This window comes from Trichechus manatus, unplaced genomic scaffold, assembly GCF_000243295.1.
Source record: "Trichechus manatus latirostris isolate Lorelei unplaced genomic scaffold, TriManLat1.0 scaffold00187, whole genome shotgun sequence".
NCBI lineage: Eukaryota > Metazoa > Chordata > Mammalia > Sirenia > Trichechidae > Trichechus > Trichechus manatus.
In genome coordinates, this window is record NW_004444123.1 from 4,107,581 (window position 1) to 4,126,561 (window position 18,981).

Here is an 18,981-nt window from a genome sequence, read left to right on the forward strand (position 1 = left end):
AAAGCAAAGATGACATAAGGCAAAATACAAACGTAGACTTTATTAAATGCTGCTCAGTCCCCCAGTGAAGATCTTTCATTACAAAACAGCTTTCCACATGACTGCAAGTTAAGAGATTGGAATGGTACTCTGATAACAAAATATGTGAGAAATACCTGACCAAGGTAAAAACATACAAGACCTCTATAATCAACTTTTTCAGAACTCTAGTGAAGCCTGCTGCATTTCGTCTAAATAAGCCAGGCAGTGACAGCTAGCGCTCTGCATCACCACGCTGTGGGCCTCAAAGTCTCCATCCCCGGGTGAGGAGGGACTGGGGGAAGGGCAGGGTGTAAGGACTGGAAAGGCCCCGCCTTCAGCGTTGACAGAGGAAGAGGAGGATGGAGAGGAAGCTTTGTCCACCTGCGCTGCCTCTACTACTGCTCATCACTCCTGGGAGCTGCAGACTCAGGAGGAGCAATCTTAACGATTTTGGTTTACTTTCCCAGCTTTTATTTATATTTTGTGCTTTAAAAAGCCTGGAAATTTAAGTTTTCTGCTCAAATTCCAGAGTGCAGGTAATTCCCTCCAACATATTTCTGGGAGAGACAAAGGGAAGGGAAGGATTATACCTTAGTTTTATATTTTAGGAAATATTCTTTTTCCTAGACTAAGGTCTGCAGCAATGTGAAAAGCACATTATAAAAGGGAAGGATATACAGAGCAGACTACTCTCTGTGTGCAATGTAATCAAGAGAATTCAAGTCATAATTCTCACCACTCCCATAATTATCTCACTCATGTCACAGATGATAAAATTCATTCACTGCAGTGAAACTTCAGAAGTGAGCCAATAAATCAATGATTAGACAAAGGTTACAATATACTGTGGCCAGGATAAAACAGGGCTGTTTTAGTCCATATATTTTTTCATTTACAGTTGCCAGGAAACAAGTTGGCCTTTTAATTATATTATACTGATGAGGTCTGTTTTGCAATTTTTACATAATCTCAAAAAAAGTGTACAAAATTGTGCCTATCCAGCAGAGGTGGCAGGCTTTTTTTTTTTTATTCAGCACTGGTATTGCTGAGAATACTGTGCATGTTGTAAGCACTGTTCTGCTTTTCTAGAGCTTTCTTTAGCTTTAGCTCTTCTAACTTTTTCCATAATTCTTCACGTTCCAATTCCTTCTTTTTCTCTCTGTAGACAAATAAAAATTTTTGTCATCAGAAATTTTTATTCCAGAACCTAAAGAAAGCTGCTGTATTTGGCAGTTTACCGGAGAAGACACTGTTCACCCACATTCACTTAAGTCCTTCTTTCTAATAAAGTCTTTGAGTTCAGTGACCTGGAGCACCGGACTTATTGTCACTCCCCTAAATGTAATTACTAAATCTGTGCCTCTCCCAGACCAACTGACAGCCCCTGCTCCCCTACACACTATCATCACACCATGCTGTTTGGGCTTTTTAGTTCACCAAGTACTTCCACACCAGTTTTTAGCTCACCAACTACTTCAATTTTTAGCTCACCAAGTACTTCAATTTTTAGCTCACCAAGTACTTCAATTTTTAGCTCACCAAGTACTTCAATTTTTAGCTCACCAAGTACTTCCACACCAATTTTTAGCTCACCAAGTACTTCCACACCAATTTTCTCATGTAAACTTCGTCCGGGTGCTGAAGCAGTCACTGTCACTCTTGCAGACAGAGACTGAAGGGCGTGGCCACTAGGTCACCTGGAGCCCTTTCCACTCACCTCTTCCTGCAGAATCCCCATCCCCTGCACATCTCCAGCCACTAACCAGACTATCCTACTATCTCCTGTCTCTCACACATCAAACTAAAACTTTGAAGTCTGAAAAATCTCTCCCCCGCAAAAATTAAAAATATGTTGTTTCAATTAGTTCAGTTCCATTCTAAGGAAAACCAGCCTGAATAATTTGGACCCAACTCCTCTGAAAGGCTCTCTGTGTCAGAGGACGTGTATGTCTGTGGTCGTATGTATGATTTAAGGGGACAAAGGTACTGATTTATGCAGCTGTGGAACAACTGATTGTTCTCAGTCATGTGAATAAACATTTTTCAAATACAAGTTTCATATGATCCTAGCCATCTTTTCTTTCTTACCATTGCTTCCTGAGGTTCAAACCACATACCCCCTTCCTATTCCTGCCTAAAAGCTGCTATTTAAAAGAAAGAATGTGCTGAGCTGACTGATGGGATAGGACAGCTGTGAAAGAAGGGCCTTCCTTTCTCTGCTGGCCACAAGAAAACCAAAACTAGGAATGTGCAGTCAAAACTACCTGCTTTTCTAAACAAGTAACTATACACCAAGATACGTGTTAGAAGTAAATGGTAACTATTACCCTCAAATGATGGGTGGGCCCAGGTACAGCAATTACTGTCCACCTTCTTAAGTTTAAAATAAATATATGAAAAGGAAGTGATTTTTAAGACTATTCTGTAGTAATTTATCAAATTCTCAAAAAGATAATTACTAAGACATGTTCCTAAAAGCTGATGTGTGCTATCATTTTTTCTTTAAAATATATTTATTGCAAGGAGAGAAATGTTAAACTCCTTGAGTCATAGGCATATCATGTATGAGTCTCCTCTGCCCAAAAGACAATTAGGCTGACTTCAAAACCACGTTGTTAAAATCCACAGCTTAAAAACTACCGAAGTATTGTGCAAGGATCAGGTGAAAAGTAAAGCTCACTGTGAAAGCCCATGTGGACAACGACTTTCATAAACATAAGAAGAAGAAATCTAACTGTAAATTAACATTTAAAATTCAACATAAGTTATATTTTACAATGCAAACACTACCAGCCTGATGAAGACAAAGGCTCAGAATGAGATAAACAGAGAGGATTTACGATCCAGGTTAAATTATAATCTAACCTTTAAGGAAGTACATTATATAACAACCTTAAATAATAAATCTTATTGTAATTTCCGCTTAACAAATTAATAAAAATATTGCGGCTAGTTTATCTGGAAATGACTGAGAGTTTAGAGACTTTCAAATGGTAATGCTTAATGTAACTGACTTCTTAAACATTGTATTTTTACTTGGAGGAGATACCTTATTGAGCTGAATCACATTCAACTAATCTAACATGCAATAACTTAGTAACTGAAATATCAAATACCTTTGTCTTTCAGCTTTGTATGAGCTAGTAAGGTCATCAAAAAGCTTGCCGTTCATTTCCATTAGCGTTTTCAGCACATTGTACACCAGCGCTACAATGGTCCTAAAATGAAAATAAGCCAGTGCTGGGTTACCGATGCCGCTAACAGGCAGGAAATCTAACAGTGTCATCCCTAAAATGGACTGAATGTTGCCTGATGCATTTAATCCATTTTAGAGATGATGAAACGGAGGCTCAAGAGGTTCCGTAATTTGCTCAAGGTCACACAGGCACTGGTGATAGCTAAAAAATGTCTGGTTACCTTCATTTCTGTTCTAGGGTCTCGTATCTAAAACCCTGAATAACAGTACTGGACGATGAAAAAGATCAAACTACAATAATTTGTTAAGAAGAAAAGCAGAAAGCAGGATAAAGGATGTTACGGAAGTCAGATAACGTGTGCATTCTAGACGTCACTCATATGGCCTTCGAGCCCTTCAGCTTTCCTTGGGATGGTGCTGTGTGTGGAGGTGAGGTCACACGAGGTGCAGATCAGCACAGCTCTGCGTTAGCACGAGAGGTGGGCGCACCCTGCACAGGGGAGGGCTGGTCTCACCAACAGGGTTTGACCTTACACGGGGTGTAGAATGTTACACCAGGTAAACGCTACCTTCAAGGAGATTTGCAATGTAAAGTTGAAGTTAGGACCATATTAAAGAGCATACAGATACATACATTTACAATCTTATAAAGCTATATTTAAAGAAAATACAGGACAGAATAAAGTTAGGTGGTGTTACCTTTGAATGAGTTCCAAATCTCACAGACTTTACGTACGCGTTAGAAGGTCAAACGACAAAAACGCTAACACGCACAACGCGAGAAGGCGTGACCAACAGAAAAGATACTTACGGATTCCAGTGTTCTTTGGAGATTTTGTACAAACTGCCAAACATAATTGGCAGAATTTTGTCAATGTTCTCCTCAATTAAACTAAGAATATATTCATTATTCCAGAAGTACAATGCCCTTTCTGCAACCTAAAAAGACATTCAGAAATGTCAAAACTAAAAGAAAAAAGAAAGAAGAGTATAAAATAAAAATGGTATCACTGAAAACATCATACCTGAAAATGAGAACTGGATACACACTTGGATATCTGCTTAAAAAGCGGCTCTTCAATTTTTTTGAACTGTGTTGGTTCAATGACATCTAAGATTTCTTCAATTTCTCCTAAAAACATCACCTAGGTTAAAAAAATTTTGTTTTAGGAAACATAATGACAAAATATGTGATGTTAATACAGAAACTATACAAATGATAAGGTTAATCTACAAATGATACAGGGGGCAGAAAAGGTCTGGATGGCATATGTAATTTAATGGAATGCACAGCTATTTGTCACATCTCCCTAATCCCTTACAGAAAGGCTACTGAGCTGCAGCAGTGACAACACAGCGAGTCCCAAAGAATCATCGCTTGTAGCCTTGGACTTGACAAGTTCTAATAAAGTGCACTACAGTTAATGAATAAAACCCACCTCTTTCTGACTGCATGTTTTTGGCCAAAATTTTAGCAATCCTCTGATCACCTGCAAAAAGGAAAAGGTTAACATGAACTAAACAATGTAAATTTTCAGTCATTGTGATTATATCAATATTCATTCAAAAGTAGATCAATATTGTTTAATACCTAAGTTATACCCAGACTTTCCGCTCAGCGGTAGATTTTTATTAGTTCAATAAAGAGGGCCTATTATGTCCAGATACTGTTCTAAATGGTAGGGGCACAATGGTGAACAAGACAGACGAAGTCCTTGATTTTATGGACCTTACATTCTAGTGCAGGGAGACCAGCAATAAGTGAGCAATTAAATATATAAATACCATAATTTTAATCGTAATAATTGCTATGAAGAAAATAAAGGAGAATATGATAGTAACTTGGTGGGGTCCTCACCACCAACTTGGTGGGGAAGTTATTTATTTTAGGGAGCAACTTTAAGGAATGGTAACCCCTGTTATTCAAACTGTTATGAAGCACAGAAAAAGCCAGAAAGTTTCCCATTTCACAGCTAGAACAACCTTCATGACCAAAAGACAGCAAAACACAAGAAAGGGACCATGGATTTAAATGAGCACATTTGCAAAAAACTATATTAAACTGAACCCAATAGTGTATTTGCAGAATAATGCTACATGCCCAATTATAACTTATTCCAGAAATGCCAGGATGGTTCAACTCATATTTAGACGTTAAAGGAAAAAACAAAAACAAAACTATCTGATCATCTTAAAAGATTCTGACGTCACCTGATATTTTTTATTTACTATATGTTCTGATAAAAATTTAGTAAGCTAGAACTAGAAGCATTTATCAGAAATCACCAGCAATCATGTTACACAATGGTTTTACAAACAGGCTGTAAAACCATCTGGGCCTGGTGCTTTTGGGGAAATAGACCTTTGAAAGCCTTTTAAGTTTATTTCAGAGTTATCAGACTTGTCCAGTAATGATGAACACTCATTCAAATTAAAACTGGAAAGAACATTGATCTGGTGCCAATATAGAAAGAAAATTTGCAAGAACTGCTTAAGACATATGAAGGGGAGTAAAACTTTACTGAAGATCATGAGAGACTGCAAATAGATGAAGCGATTCAATACTGTACAGACATTATTTCTCCTCTATTTAATCCATAAATTTAAGTTCAATCAAATGCCAATTGAATTATTTCACTTATTCTAAAAATCCACAAATTTAAGCAAATAGTCAAGAACTTTTTTTTTTTGGTCAGGGGGAGAATTAATGGGATGGAACCTGCACCACTGATATCAGTAACTAAAACAAGGTAGTATCAGCATGGAAGCTGACAGAAAAGATGGATGAAACAATAATATCTAGATAAACCAAACCCATTGCTGTCGAGTCAATACCAACTCATAGCGACCCTAAAGGACAGAGTAGAACTGCCCCATAGGATTTCCAAGGAGCGGCTGGTGGATTTGAACTGCTGACCTTTTGGCTAGCAGCTGAGCTCTTAACATTGCGCCACCAGGGCTCTGATAGAATCTAGACAGACTCATGTATAAATGAGGGTTTTAATATATGATAATGGTGGCATTTTAGTTCCATGGAAAACAGATGAATTAGTTAAGTGGTAGCACTGGGTCCATTTAGGAAAAATCTTGGGTTCCTTTGGTAGGCGGACTTCTAAGACGACCCCCCAGGACCCCGTCTCCTGGTGTTCGCCCCCTTGTGTACACAATCCCCTCCTCTGGAGTGTGACCTTGTCTAGTGACTTGCTTCTAACCAGAAGAATGTGGTGAAAGCGAGGGACTGCCTTCCAGTAGGTTACAACTAGCAGACTCTGGAGCCGTGGCGGTGCAGTGGTTAAGAGCTCGGCTGCTAACAAAAAGGTGAGCAGTTCAAATCCATCAGCTGCTCCTTGGAAACCTTGTGGGGCAGTTCTACTCTGTCCTATAGGGTCGCTATGAGTCAGAACCCACTCGACAGCACTAAACAACAAGCAGACTTCACTGCCTTCTTGGCTTGCAAGCTTTGAGGAAGCAACTACCATGCTGGAGAGGCCCACATAGACAAGGAACTGAGGGTGGTCTCCAGCACCAACAGCCAGCTAAGAACTCAAGCCCTTGTTCCAACAGTGCTTCAGGAACTGAATCCTGCCAACAACCACGTGAACCTGGAGGCCGGTCCTTTACCACCCGAGCCTTTATGCGAGACCCAAGCCCTGGCCAGCACTTTGACTGCAGCCTTAGGAGAGACCCTGCGGCAGAGGACGCCGCTAAGCTGTGCCCAGATCTCTGATCCACAGGAACTATGAGATGATAAATACATACTAGTTTCAGACACTAGGTTTTGTGGTAATTTGTTATGTAGCAATAGAAAACCAATACAGATCTTTACCTTTATCACACACAAAAATCAATTTCAGATGGTACAGTGGGCTGAATGTTGATCCCCCCCCCCAAAAAATATGTCCATATTCGAATCTCCAGAACCTGTGAATATGAGGTTATTTGGAAAAAGGGTCTTAGCAGATGTAATCAAGTTAAGGCTCACAAAGTGAAAGATCCTAGCTTATTTAGGTGAGCCCTCATAAGAGATGCACAGAGGAGAGACAGAAGCAGGGGGAACGTGACCATGGAGGCAGCAACTGGACTAACGTGGCCACAGCCACAACCATCCGGAGCAACAAAAGCTGGAAGAGGCGAGGAGCAGAATCTGCTCTGGGGCTGCTAGAGGGAGCACGGCCCTTCTAACACCTTCACTGAAGACTTCTGGCCTCCAGAACTGTGAGACAGTAACATTTCTGGGTTTTTATTAAGCCACTAAGTTTGTGGTTGTTACAGCAGCACTACGACATTGAGACAGAGGAAATGAAGACTTACAGGTTTTGGTTAGCAGCCGCAGTGCATAACTACCATGCCACCAGGGCTCCATAAAATATTTAGAAGCTATAAAATACCTAGTAGCTATACTAGAGACTATTTCTGTATCTCAGGGAAGAAAGACTTCTCTTAGCATGACATCCAGGCTAGAAGTCATAATGAATAACAGATTTTACTACATTAAGAAAAATTTTGTTAATTCTGTAAGGTAAAGATTAAAAATAATATATTCAAAAGTTTAAAGAAAAACCTCCAAATGGAAAAAAATATTTGCAAACTATAATAGGGAACGGCTTAAAAGTGTAGGCAAACGATAGAGAAATGTAAACGATCAGTAAACATATAAAGGATGGCTCAGTCCCTGTAAATAACAAAAACAGCCAATTAAAATAATACTCCATACCTGCTAGACTAGCAAAGGTTTAAAAAACGTAATATTCCGTACTGGCTACGGTGAGGGGAAACAGGCATTTTTATACTCTGGATTGGAATATTAAATTGTACAACCTTTTTGGAAGGCAACTTGAGAATATATATGTACCCTGTGACCTAGCAACATGGATCTTTTTAAAATTTGTTTTTATTTTTTAAAATTTACGTACAGTTAAAATTATTTTTTTCTATGTTTGGTGTATAGTTCTGAGACGTTTGACATGTGTGTGGGTTTTTGTAACCACCACCACAGACAGTATACAGAATAATTCCAACATTCCTCAAAATGCCCTCATTCAGCAACACGTTTTCCACCATGAGAAACGCAAATAACTCAAAAACCAAAAAAAATCCCACTGCCGTCGAGTGGATTCCTACTCACAGCAACCCTACAGGACAGAGCAGAACTGCCCCACAGGGTTTCCAAGGTTGTAAATCTCCACGGAAGCAGACCGCCACGTCTTCTGTGGTGCGGCTGGTGGGTTCAAACCATCTACCTTTTGATTAGCGGCCGAGCGCTTTAACCGCCACATCACCAGAGATCCTTCAAATAACTCAAGTGTCCATTAATAGAGGATACATTAAATACATTACGGTGATCTATATAATGGAATTTAATGCTACCAGTGAAAATGTGAAGCCGATTAATATGGAAAGATACCTATATTAAGAGGTAAAAAAACCCGTCAGCACTGTCCTACTGTCTGTTTAACCTACACATGAATACATGCCCAGGACAAAACGTCCAGAAATAGATTCACCAACTTACGTGGCTACCTCTAGGGAACAAGGTTGCAGGAACTTCCACATCGTGCTTTATAGGTTTTTGTATTGTGTGAACTAATTTAACACATGACTTTTATAAATAAAAATGACAATAAAGTCACTTCTATTTTAGAAAATAATTTCAACAGAAGATTTAGATATATAGAGAGGAATGTAATAAATGAGCCAAAACTCTGACTTATTTATAATTTGTAGGGGGTTCTGATATAGATGCTAGGTGTTATGGATTGAACTGTGTCCCCCAAATACATGAGCTGTAAACCCTAACCCCTGCAGTGGTTATAACCCCATCTGGGGAGGGTCTTCTTTGTTATGTTAATGAGACAGTATTAGTGTAGGGTGGTCTTAAGTCCATCTCTTTTAGATATAAAAGGAGCAGATTAAGCAAAGAAGCAGAGATGAGGGTTGATAGATGTCAAACCACATGAAGATCACCAAGGAACCAAGGAGCAAGGACCCTCCCCCACAGCCCGCAGAGAGAAAAAGCCTTTCTCTAGAGCCGGTGCCCTGAATCGGACTCCTAGCTTCCTAAACGGAGAAAATAAACTTCTGTGTGTTAAAGCCGCCCACTTGTGGCGTTTCTGTTATAGCAGCACTAGGTGACTAAGACACCAGGTTTCCAGAAAATGAGTATTAAGACTCAAACGCAAGTAATATGGCCATAATTTTGCTGCTAGAACAGCCCATGGTAGAAATTGCAAGATCTTTATGTCTAGAGATCCTAATGAATTGAAAAAGATTTCCCTTTGTTAATCGGGGCTTTGCCTTACTATCTCTTCATTCTACTCCTATTTCTATTAATTCAACTCACCAAAACCACGTATCTGACCATCATCCCTCTCCCTAATTTTCCACTGTCTAAAAAGAAACCATCTGTCTTCCCTGTCCACCTCAAATGTACTTAAGTAAAACTACACTTGTTTACTATTTACCAATCATCAATCATGACTTATTATGGGTTTTCTGTTTCTGAATTCTAATGGATTTGTATGAAGCTTTAATCTACTTTAGAGGTTTATGTGGTTTCACATATAAATATTGGGCTTCAAATGCTCCTGATTTGTCTTTTAAAATGGTGTTTAGCTGTTTCCAGAAAGAACTATAAGTCTAAAAGTCTAAACATTCCAAAAATCAAGGAATGGAAAATATCGTTTCTTTACAAAAAGTTCAAGTCCAAGGAAAAATATTAAGCACATAATTTTTTCAAGCACTCCTAAGAACCTCAGAAGGTTCTTAATATATGGAAAATCTTATAATTTTGGTTCTCCAAACTGTTTGCTATTTGTTAAGAGCTGTCTTAGCTTAACTATTTAGACATAAAATGCCAAGAAAGTGTTCTATGCTTTTATATTTTTCTACCCATTTCACTCTACTTCATCTTTTGTTATTCTTGAATCTTCAGTCAATTTCCATGACAATTAATTAGCCTTTTACTCTCTCCTAAACCTTCATTTTATAGGCAAATGATAAGCAGAATTCAAAACTGAACTGCTATGTGGATTCATAAAGTGAACAACCTTTATTCCGAGATTATCTGGTCACCAAGGCAAGGAAATGTCTCCAACCCCCATCATGCGGTCTATCACTAATAAGAGGAAAATCATATTCCTTGGGGAAAAAAAAAGTTCAAGAGAATAGTTTTGGGACCCTCACAGTATGTTTAAATTCTAAAAGATGAATGAAGATTAAAAAGATTATCAGTGACGAGGATAATATGTATATAAAATTTCAAACTGTGGTCATCTGATACCATCATCATACATCTCACCTACTGTGTGAAGGTTAATCTGTGTCTAAGTCATTCAGGACACACAACTTAGGGCAACTCTCTCTTCTCCCACCCAGTTCTCTGAATGTAGCCTAACCTCCCATTTCTTCTTCCCCATGATTTTAAAGTCCATTATTACTCCTGTTGGATGAGTCTATACGGCTATCAAGAAAGCTACAAGGTAGACCAAAAACGTAGAAATAAACAGAACACTTACTGGTTCTGTTAGCGTCGTATCTTTCTCCAGGAACTGTACAACACAGTAGGCTAGCTAGAACGCAAGAGACGGTTTACAAAGGTTACTGAGGGAGATCGCACTCGGAGGCAGGACTGAAACACAGCTAACCAAAAGGACTACTTCAACAACCTGGACTTTAGCTTATTTCAGTACATAAAAACGAATATACTCACAACTGTGTAACTTTTTAACCTTTTAACTTCTGGTTCAAGAAAGATAACGTTCTCTTTTAGTAGTGATTTTTAAATATGAAGTTCGCTGAAACGGGACTAAAGCTAAGCTTTTAGTTTTTCAGCATGTCCCTACATTACGCCCATGTGATCACACGGTGTCACAGGCAGTCCCGACTTCACAGGCATTCGCGTTCTGACAGACCGCACTTAAACACCTGTCCTTTCGTGCACCTCATTGTTAGTAATATGCACGACATACAGCGCTGCAGCATGTCATCTGCTGATGTTATCATTTTCATGCCAACCCCCAAAGACAAATGAAGATCGGATTTATAAAGATACTGATAATAAAAGGCAATAATAATGAAGACTAAAAAAAAAAAAAAACGAGGTATCTGACTTATGTCAGAACTGACCTAGGATGGAGTTGTCAGAGTGGAACCCCTTCGTTAAGTTGGGGGCCACTTGTATTCTCTAAATGATAACAGAGGAGACAAAAGTCACTCTCTAACTAGGTTATGAGAACTGGAAGAAACATTCTGCAGATATGTGGGATTTACTCAAAATCATATAGTTAATTAGGTCAGGCAGGACCTGGACTAGAAGGTAAGGGAATTTGATATTATCTTTTCTATGTCTACACTTGAAGGGCATTGATCTTATTTAATAACACTAAATAGCACAATACTTTAAAATTATGATATAATAAAATATGTTTGGGGTAATTTACAAAACAAATTACTTAATGATATTTAAAACCGTCACCCGGTATTTCTCAATTTCTCTGCCTTATATGTCAGTCTTTGAAACAGTATTCATTTGGACTTTTTCTGAAACTTACCTGAGCATGAAACAAAGCTAATCCTTTTGCAGTGTGCATAGGGATTAGAACCTTCATTAGAAACTGTTTATGTTCTGCTTTCAGTGGCAGTGCAAAGCCATTGATAATACTGGAGGGAAAAAAGGCAGGGAAGGGTTAAGTAGTTACTACTTTCTTTCTGAAAGTTATTCTACCCATGAGTCCATTTAAGGAGCAGTGCTCTGCTCCAATCTTGGTGTTGTATGGCTTACTCATCTACAAGTAAACTACTTTAGAAAGAATTTACTGTGTAGTCTGTCCTCTAAGTCATTCAATGAAGCCAAAAGAAAATTAGGACTGCCAATTAATGACCCACTAAGTAATTTTTGGAGCCTGGGGGTGCAGTGGTTAAGAGCTCGGCTGCTAACCAAAAGCTGAGCAGTTCGAATCCACAAGCCGCTCCTTGGAAACCCTGTGGGACAGTTTTTCTCTGTCCTATTGGGTTGCTGTGAGTCGGAGTTGACTCGACGGCAAGGGCATTTACGTAATTTTAATCTTTGTTTTCTATAAAGCCTGTCACTTAGTTTATGCCTTGCTGCCTTCATTTTTCCATCCTAAAGCTGCAGGAGAGTCAACATCACAATACTGTCTTGTTAGAATTTTCAATATTTTCTGAAGTAAATTTTCAATATTTTCTTACTTTGTTGGGGGTCTGAAATTAACAAGTAGCTCTCTCCACAAACATTCTCTAAATATTAGGGAGGAGACTAAAATCATTTTCCAAGTAGTAATAAGGAAGTATAAAATTCTCTCAAGTTACTACTGTACGTGGTCAGTAAGGAAGGCAAAATGTTCATGTGAATGAAAACCAAAGACTTTAGATTCTTCTAAAAACAATAGATGGATTAGGAGTAGTCTATCAACAACTGAACAAGAATTCTTGTAAATTCATCAAAGATCCACTACAGCTTATTTCATCTCTTCCCAATCAGATCCTGTGCACCTCTGTGGCAGTCTGGCAGTCCGGCAGTCTGGTGAGACCAGGCATAAAACACGCTGCTGCTTCAAAAGCAGAAAGTCTGTTCTGAAACAGACGTCTTGCATGGCAGCACTTTAATATGCTGACCCTCTAAAGAACTATAATAAGAATTCAGCTGAGAAACTATGTCTTGTGTTCCATATTTAAGTCCTAAAATAAAATAATTTCTCCAACCCCAGCTAAGATTTTAATACATAAAACAATCACAGTTAATTCTTAAGCAGAACAACAAACCTGACCTACCTCCCGAGTATCTCAAGGAGTTCAGCAACACCATTGAAGTGTTCTGTTTCGTATATAAACCTGGATTTAAAAGAAAGACAGACATAACCGGAATTAAACATCAAAAAGTAAACCAGGAGAAAAAGACAGGAAGGTAAGGAAATCAATCCAAGGGACAACTACAGGAAACACACAGCACACCTTAGGTTTTCTTTGTCCCACATCACTTACTTCATGGCAAGCTTACAAAAGAAAGTCTATTTCCTCTTCAACCACATATGCTACTGTTAAAACTTGCTATTCATTAAGATAACAGAATATCGTTTCACCTGGAAGATTCTATTTTACTTAATAATTTATAAGAAAGTTAGGTTTTCTCAAAGAAATATTTTTCAAAACAGAAAATATCTACTCTTACAGTTAAAAAAACCCAAGAGAAAAAGATTAATACGTAATAAAGCCATGTTTATTCAGAACTTCTCTAAACCTCAAGTTCGGGATCACCTTTAAAGCACGGGTCGTAACTCAAGTGACTGCAGGACCAGCCAGGCTTCATAAATGACTGAAGTGAACTAGGAGAGAGAACAGAGAACTAGAGACACGCGCTCTCTTTAAGGGGGGCGGCTATCACTCATCTCTCATGGTTACAAGGCCAGCCTAGTTTTCCAGACCTTCAATTAAAACAAAACAAACCTGAAATGCGCGTGTTCGTGTGAAATCTCCTGATTTGAAGCAACTTCTTAACAGATTAACATTTATAAAGTAGTGGAAAGACAGGCCTCATGTAATCAAATGAAAGTACTTCTAAGAGCTACTGGTTAAAAAGCATTTATACACAATTTTTTAGAGAGAACTATTTTTAAAGTTATGGGTAATAATATATAATTTGATTTTACATGTATTCTTGTTACAAGGAATTGTTTTCTTTGATTTTAAAACCTAAAAATACACTAAATACTACAAAGAGAAATTTACCTTTACAGAAATCATTCCACTTTTTCTATTTTCGAAGTTAACCAACAAACTGAAGATAATTTTAGCTATGTGATAAGCTATGCTTTATAACAGTGCTCACATTAAGATGAAAATAAACTGCTTAGAGGATGCGTAGTTGCTTTTTCAGAATGACAATATGCAAAAGTCAAAGGCTGCTGATTCTACTTCTAGAAGGCAGTCCAAATTTTTAAATAAAAACTTCAAAGAAATAGGTAACTGGATAAATTCTGCTCTCAATAAATTGTTCAACATGACTGACACTGATGTTACCTATTAAAAACTGTCCTCATCACTACAATCCACTCAGATAAGTAGTGGGTTACAAGTTTCTGAAAGTCGGATACAATTAAATGACGTTTACACAGTAGGCTAAAAATGACTCAAATACCATCAGTTAAATTTGCAGTTTTTAGACATAGAGGGGAAAAAAAGGAAAAGTGATACATATGATCTATTTACCTGAGGAAAATGTTGTTAATTTGTTTTCTGATGAATGCTCTTAATCCAAGAAATTTCCCGTAAATTCGATGCAGAACAGTCTTTAGGAAGTCACGTTCTCTAGGATCTTCACTATCAAAAAGCTCCAGGAGCTTTAAAAAAAACCTGACAAATTACTTTAAAAAAATAACCGAGCTAAAACTTGACTTTATTCTAATTCTGAATTTAAGATTACAAACAAATGAAATCTTAAAAAAAAAAAATTAAAAAGCTCCTGCCTAATCAGATTGATTCTGTTCTTGCTAATTAACAAAGCTACAAAAACGCTTAGGGAGTATTTCTTCCCACTTATTTCATTTCAAAAAATGATACAAACACAATAAATACAAACATTTCAAAATGTGTCATTTTTTTTTGCCTTGCCTTTTGATTTTAAAATTGACTCCTGACTACTAAACATGGCTCGACGTTTCGTGTTGAAATTTAACGGGCTGTTGATGCTTTTTGATAGTAAGTCAGAACAACATCCAAAATCCTTAGACACAAATCATTAAACACACGAAGTTTTAAAAAACACACACCTGTGCTTATGTCTCGCTTACAAAAAAATTTATAAAATTGGTGGGTTTTTTTTATGATTTTACACTAAAAAAAACTCAAGAAGGTCACCATGCCAATAGCTCAAAACTAATTTTCAGTTATTAAGATAAAATACTGGCAGATAGATGCCAACAGAGTGGAAATGATACATGAAATAACACTGAAATAAAAGATGAGACCACAGATTTTTAGTTAAAGTCAGCTTAGCAAATGGCTACAAAATTCCAAACCAGCTCAAACTGTCCGAATCGGTGCTCTCCTACACCCTCACTCTTCAGCAAAGGCTGGGTAAAGAGACTTTTCAAAAACGTGAAGTCAAAAGCTCAAATTGCCATTTTAAAATGGTAAAGAAACTTTAATATCTTTCGTCAAAAAACCATTACTGTATCTTAATGAAAACATGGGGTTTTTTAAAAGGAAAACCTATAACCTCTCTTTGTAGAATAAAAATACCTATGAAGTCGTCAACGGATCTTACGTTCTGCACTCCGGTATTGCTAACTACACTAAAGATGGAGAGCCCCAAACCTCGTCAGAAGTACTTGTTCTGTCCTGAATTATATCCAATTGTCTACCTGTCCATCTCACCTACCACAGTGGATGTTTTTTAAGGGTAGTTACGACTTAGCCAGTTGCTGTCGAGTCGATTCGGACTCATGGCAACCCCACAAGTGTCAGAGTCAAACTGTGCTCCATGGAGTTTTCAATAGCTGATTTTTTGGAGTAGATCACCAGGCCTTTCTTCCAAGGTTCCTCTCTGGGGGGAGTCGAACCCCCAGCCTTTCAGTTAGCAGCCACACATGGTAATTGCTTGCAGCATCTTGGGACTCTAGTCATGCCTTAGGTCTTATTTTTGTATCCCCGGGTAGTACAAACGGTGAAAACTCAACTAGCTGAAATGCTGGCAGTTCGAACCCCCCCAGAGGCCCGTCTGACAATCTGCTTTCAAAAGGTCCCAGGCTTGAAAACCTCACGGAGCAGTTCTCCTTGGCACACACTGGGTCGCCATGAGGGGACTGACTAGGTGACAATTAACAACAAACAAGGAGGCTCATGTCAAGATCAAAGACTTGAAGTTTTTCTTGATTTTGTGCTTAGATTAATCAAGCACACCAGATTTTCTCAGTTTGATATTGCAGAAAGGCTCGTTTTACTGCCTTTATAATTATGACGATTTGGGACTTAATTTGACTGACTTCGTTAGATGCTTACCCTGGATTAAAAATATTCTTGTATTCTCAAATTACTTCACTTTTATCCTAATGGGCAAAAATACTAAGTGCTGTTAAGTGGAAATAAAGTTTTTGAAAGACTAAACTGCTTTAATGACAAGTTAATAAATCCCTGCTAACTTATGAATGTAAGAAAATTTAAGACATAAGAGTTCCTTACCTGTTGTACAAATTTCTGATCAATGTATCGCTTTGCAATGCTAGGCTGGAAATCAGGGCTCTCCAAAAATCTCAAGAAGAATTCATACACCAACTATGAGAGAAAGAGTCAAATGAAAACTAAGATAATGCCTATAAAATTCTACCCTAAGGGATCACTTCATATAAAAAATGCATCTCTCAAAGTCTAAACAGTAGGGAGATTTCGGATCTCATTATAAAATGTGCTCAGTTGGTAAGTTTTTGAAAGTATACACTTTAAAAAAAAAAAAAAAACTAAATATACAATCACAATTCAGGTCTCCTAAGCTGGTAAGGAAACCCTAATGGCATAGTGGTTAAGAGCTATGGCTGCTAACCAAAAGGTCGGCAGTTCGAATCCACCAGGTGCTCCTTGGAAACTCTATGGGGCAGTTCTACTCTGTCCTATAGTGCCGCTATGAGTCAGAATCGACTCCATGGCTGGTAAATTTTTGGACTTCTTACTCTGCATCACCTGTTGAAAAATGTTAAACTGTCAGAACTAGAAAATGATGCCGGTAACATTTAATTAAGAAGACTACGTTGCAGCCCACACTCACTGGGAGTACGTTCCTTTTCCTGTGAAACTACCCCCCCGCCCAATTTAAATTCAGGTCAGAAACCCCCCCGATAAGAGTAAACTGAGTTGTAAGGTGCAGTGCATCAATAACAATAAACTAAACTAAAAAGCTTCAAGTCTTTCTATAAAACTAAAGTTAAAAAAAATCAAAACCACCTGCCCTATCCACACTTGGGAAATAATGAGCCCAGTTATATAAGGGCTAGAGAAGGAAGGGCTGCGGACCACAGCAGATGAACTACAAGTCACAGCAGGCCTTCTGCTTAAAAAAGTGCCAAGCATCAGAAAAGTAATAACAAATGTCCATTTGCTTCCACAAATCAGATTTAAAAACAATGTTTGCTTCAATTTGCAACACACCACATTTTTCAACCAGAAAGGCAAAATAAAGTTGTTTAAAATTGTAACATAGTAAGAAGACCAGACTTAATGGTCTGACTGAGACTTGGGGAAAACCAGAATGCACGGCCCCCAGACTCTCTATCAGACCAGAACTAAAACAATTTCCAAGGCCAACTCTTCAGACAGGAATTGGACCGTGGGACATCAAGTGATACTTGTGAGGAGTGTGCCTCTTAGCTCAAGTAGCTACAAGAGACTAAACAGGCAGCTTCTGTCCCGAGGTGAGATAGGAAGGCGGAGAGGGTTAGGAGCTGGTTGAATGGACATGGGGAATCAGGGGTGGAAAGGAGGCGTGTGCTGTCACAGTATAGGGAGAGCAATTAGGGTGACATAACAATGCACGTGTAAATTTTTTGTATGGGACACTAACTTGAAATGTAAACTTCATTTAAACTATAACAATAAAAAAATAAAATTGTAACAGTAACTAATAAAGGCAGAATTTTAGCCCAAAATATGCCTTTATTAGCTATTGAACAACATACCAACTTGGTTCCCTAAAAATTAAAAAGGAGGATTAGATCTCAAGGTAAAAAGTCATTTAATAAATACTTAGGTAACCACTTGGACCAGATACAGGAAAAAAGGTATATACGAAAAAAGCCTGCCGCACTAAATTCACAGACCTCATAGCATGCGACGTGACCAGATCTGGGCTCTGTCATTCACCACAGAATGACAAATTTTTACCACCATGAGTTCAATAATATTCTAAGGTTAACAACAGTTTTGGGATCTGAGTAAATATCGTTTTCTTTGATGCACCTTTTGCCCAACTATATGAAAGGAGTAATTCTTAGCTGGTCTAATACTACCTTTTTATACTTGCTATGAATTAAAAGGATATAACAAAAAAGAAAAAGAAGTTGGTGTCCAATTAAGTTTTTAATCATAGATGACTTTCTTAAACAATCAACGATATAAATAATTTTGCTTTGGGGATACACATGTGACACAGATACACAGAACGGATCCAGCTGCTCAGAAAAGTGAGCATGGTCTCCTGGTCGGCTACACAGCCTTGTCGAGAGCACAACCTCCTCAGTGCTTCCTTCCACGTCCAATGCTGGCTACATACAGTGTGGGCAGATAGAAGGCACCACAGCCCCAAGAAGCTCATTCACTAGTTACAGAGGTGAGACAAAACCAAAAACATACAAAACGGCATATATATCCAAGGAACAGCAACTGCTCTCTATTCTCCTGGAGCGGCAAAGAAGGAGGGTCAAGAATTGGAGAAAGAACTAACTGGAGAGTGTGTATGTCTTGGTTACCTAGTGCTGCTATAACAGAAATACCACACGTGAGTGGCTTTAACAAGCAGAAATTTATTTTCTCACAGTTTAAGAGGCTAGAAGTGTCCAAATTCAGGGTGCTGGCTCTAGGGGAAGGCTTTCTCTCTGTCAGCTCTAGAGGAAGGTCCTTGTCTCTTCTGAGCTTCTGCTCCTGTGTAATCTTCACGTGGCTTGGCATCTCTCTTCCCCCATCTCTGCTCTGCTCACTTGTTTAATCTCTTCTTTATCTTAAAAGAGACTGACTCAAGATACACCCTATATTAATCTGGTCTC

General features: G+C 38.3%; 1 protein-coding gene across 1 annotated transcript in view; it reads right to left on the bottom strand.

Annotated features, from left to right (window-relative positions):
* Window positions 1-964: 964 nt before the first annotated feature.
* Window positions 965-18,981, bottom strand: part of PPP2R5A (protein phosphatase 2 regulatory subunit B'alpha) — a 100,326-nt gene continuing 82,309 nt past the window's right edge. Inside the window, exons 4-13 of the mRNA XM_023741731.1 lie at window positions 16,412-16,504; window positions 14,441-14,571; window positions 13,007-13,066; window positions 11,767-11,875; window positions 10,732-10,785; window positions 4,657-4,707; window positions 4,243-4,362; window positions 4,029-4,156; window positions 3,138-3,239; window positions 965-1,180 (exon numbers count right to left, since the gene is read on the bottom strand). Of these exons, the coding sequence (XP_023597499.1) occupies window positions 1,048-1,180; window positions 3,138-3,239; window positions 4,029-4,156; window positions 4,243-4,362; window positions 4,657-4,707; window positions 10,732-10,785; window positions 11,767-11,875; window positions 13,007-13,066; window positions 14,441-14,571; window positions 16,412-16,504 (981 nt within the window). The 3' untranslated portion in view covers window positions 965-1,047. The remainder of the gene's footprint in view (window positions 1,181-3,137; window positions 3,240-4,028; window positions 4,157-4,242; window positions 4,363-4,656; window positions 4,708-10,731; window positions 10,786-11,766; window positions 11,876-13,006; window positions 13,067-14,440; window positions 14,572-16,411; window positions 16,505-18,981) is intronic.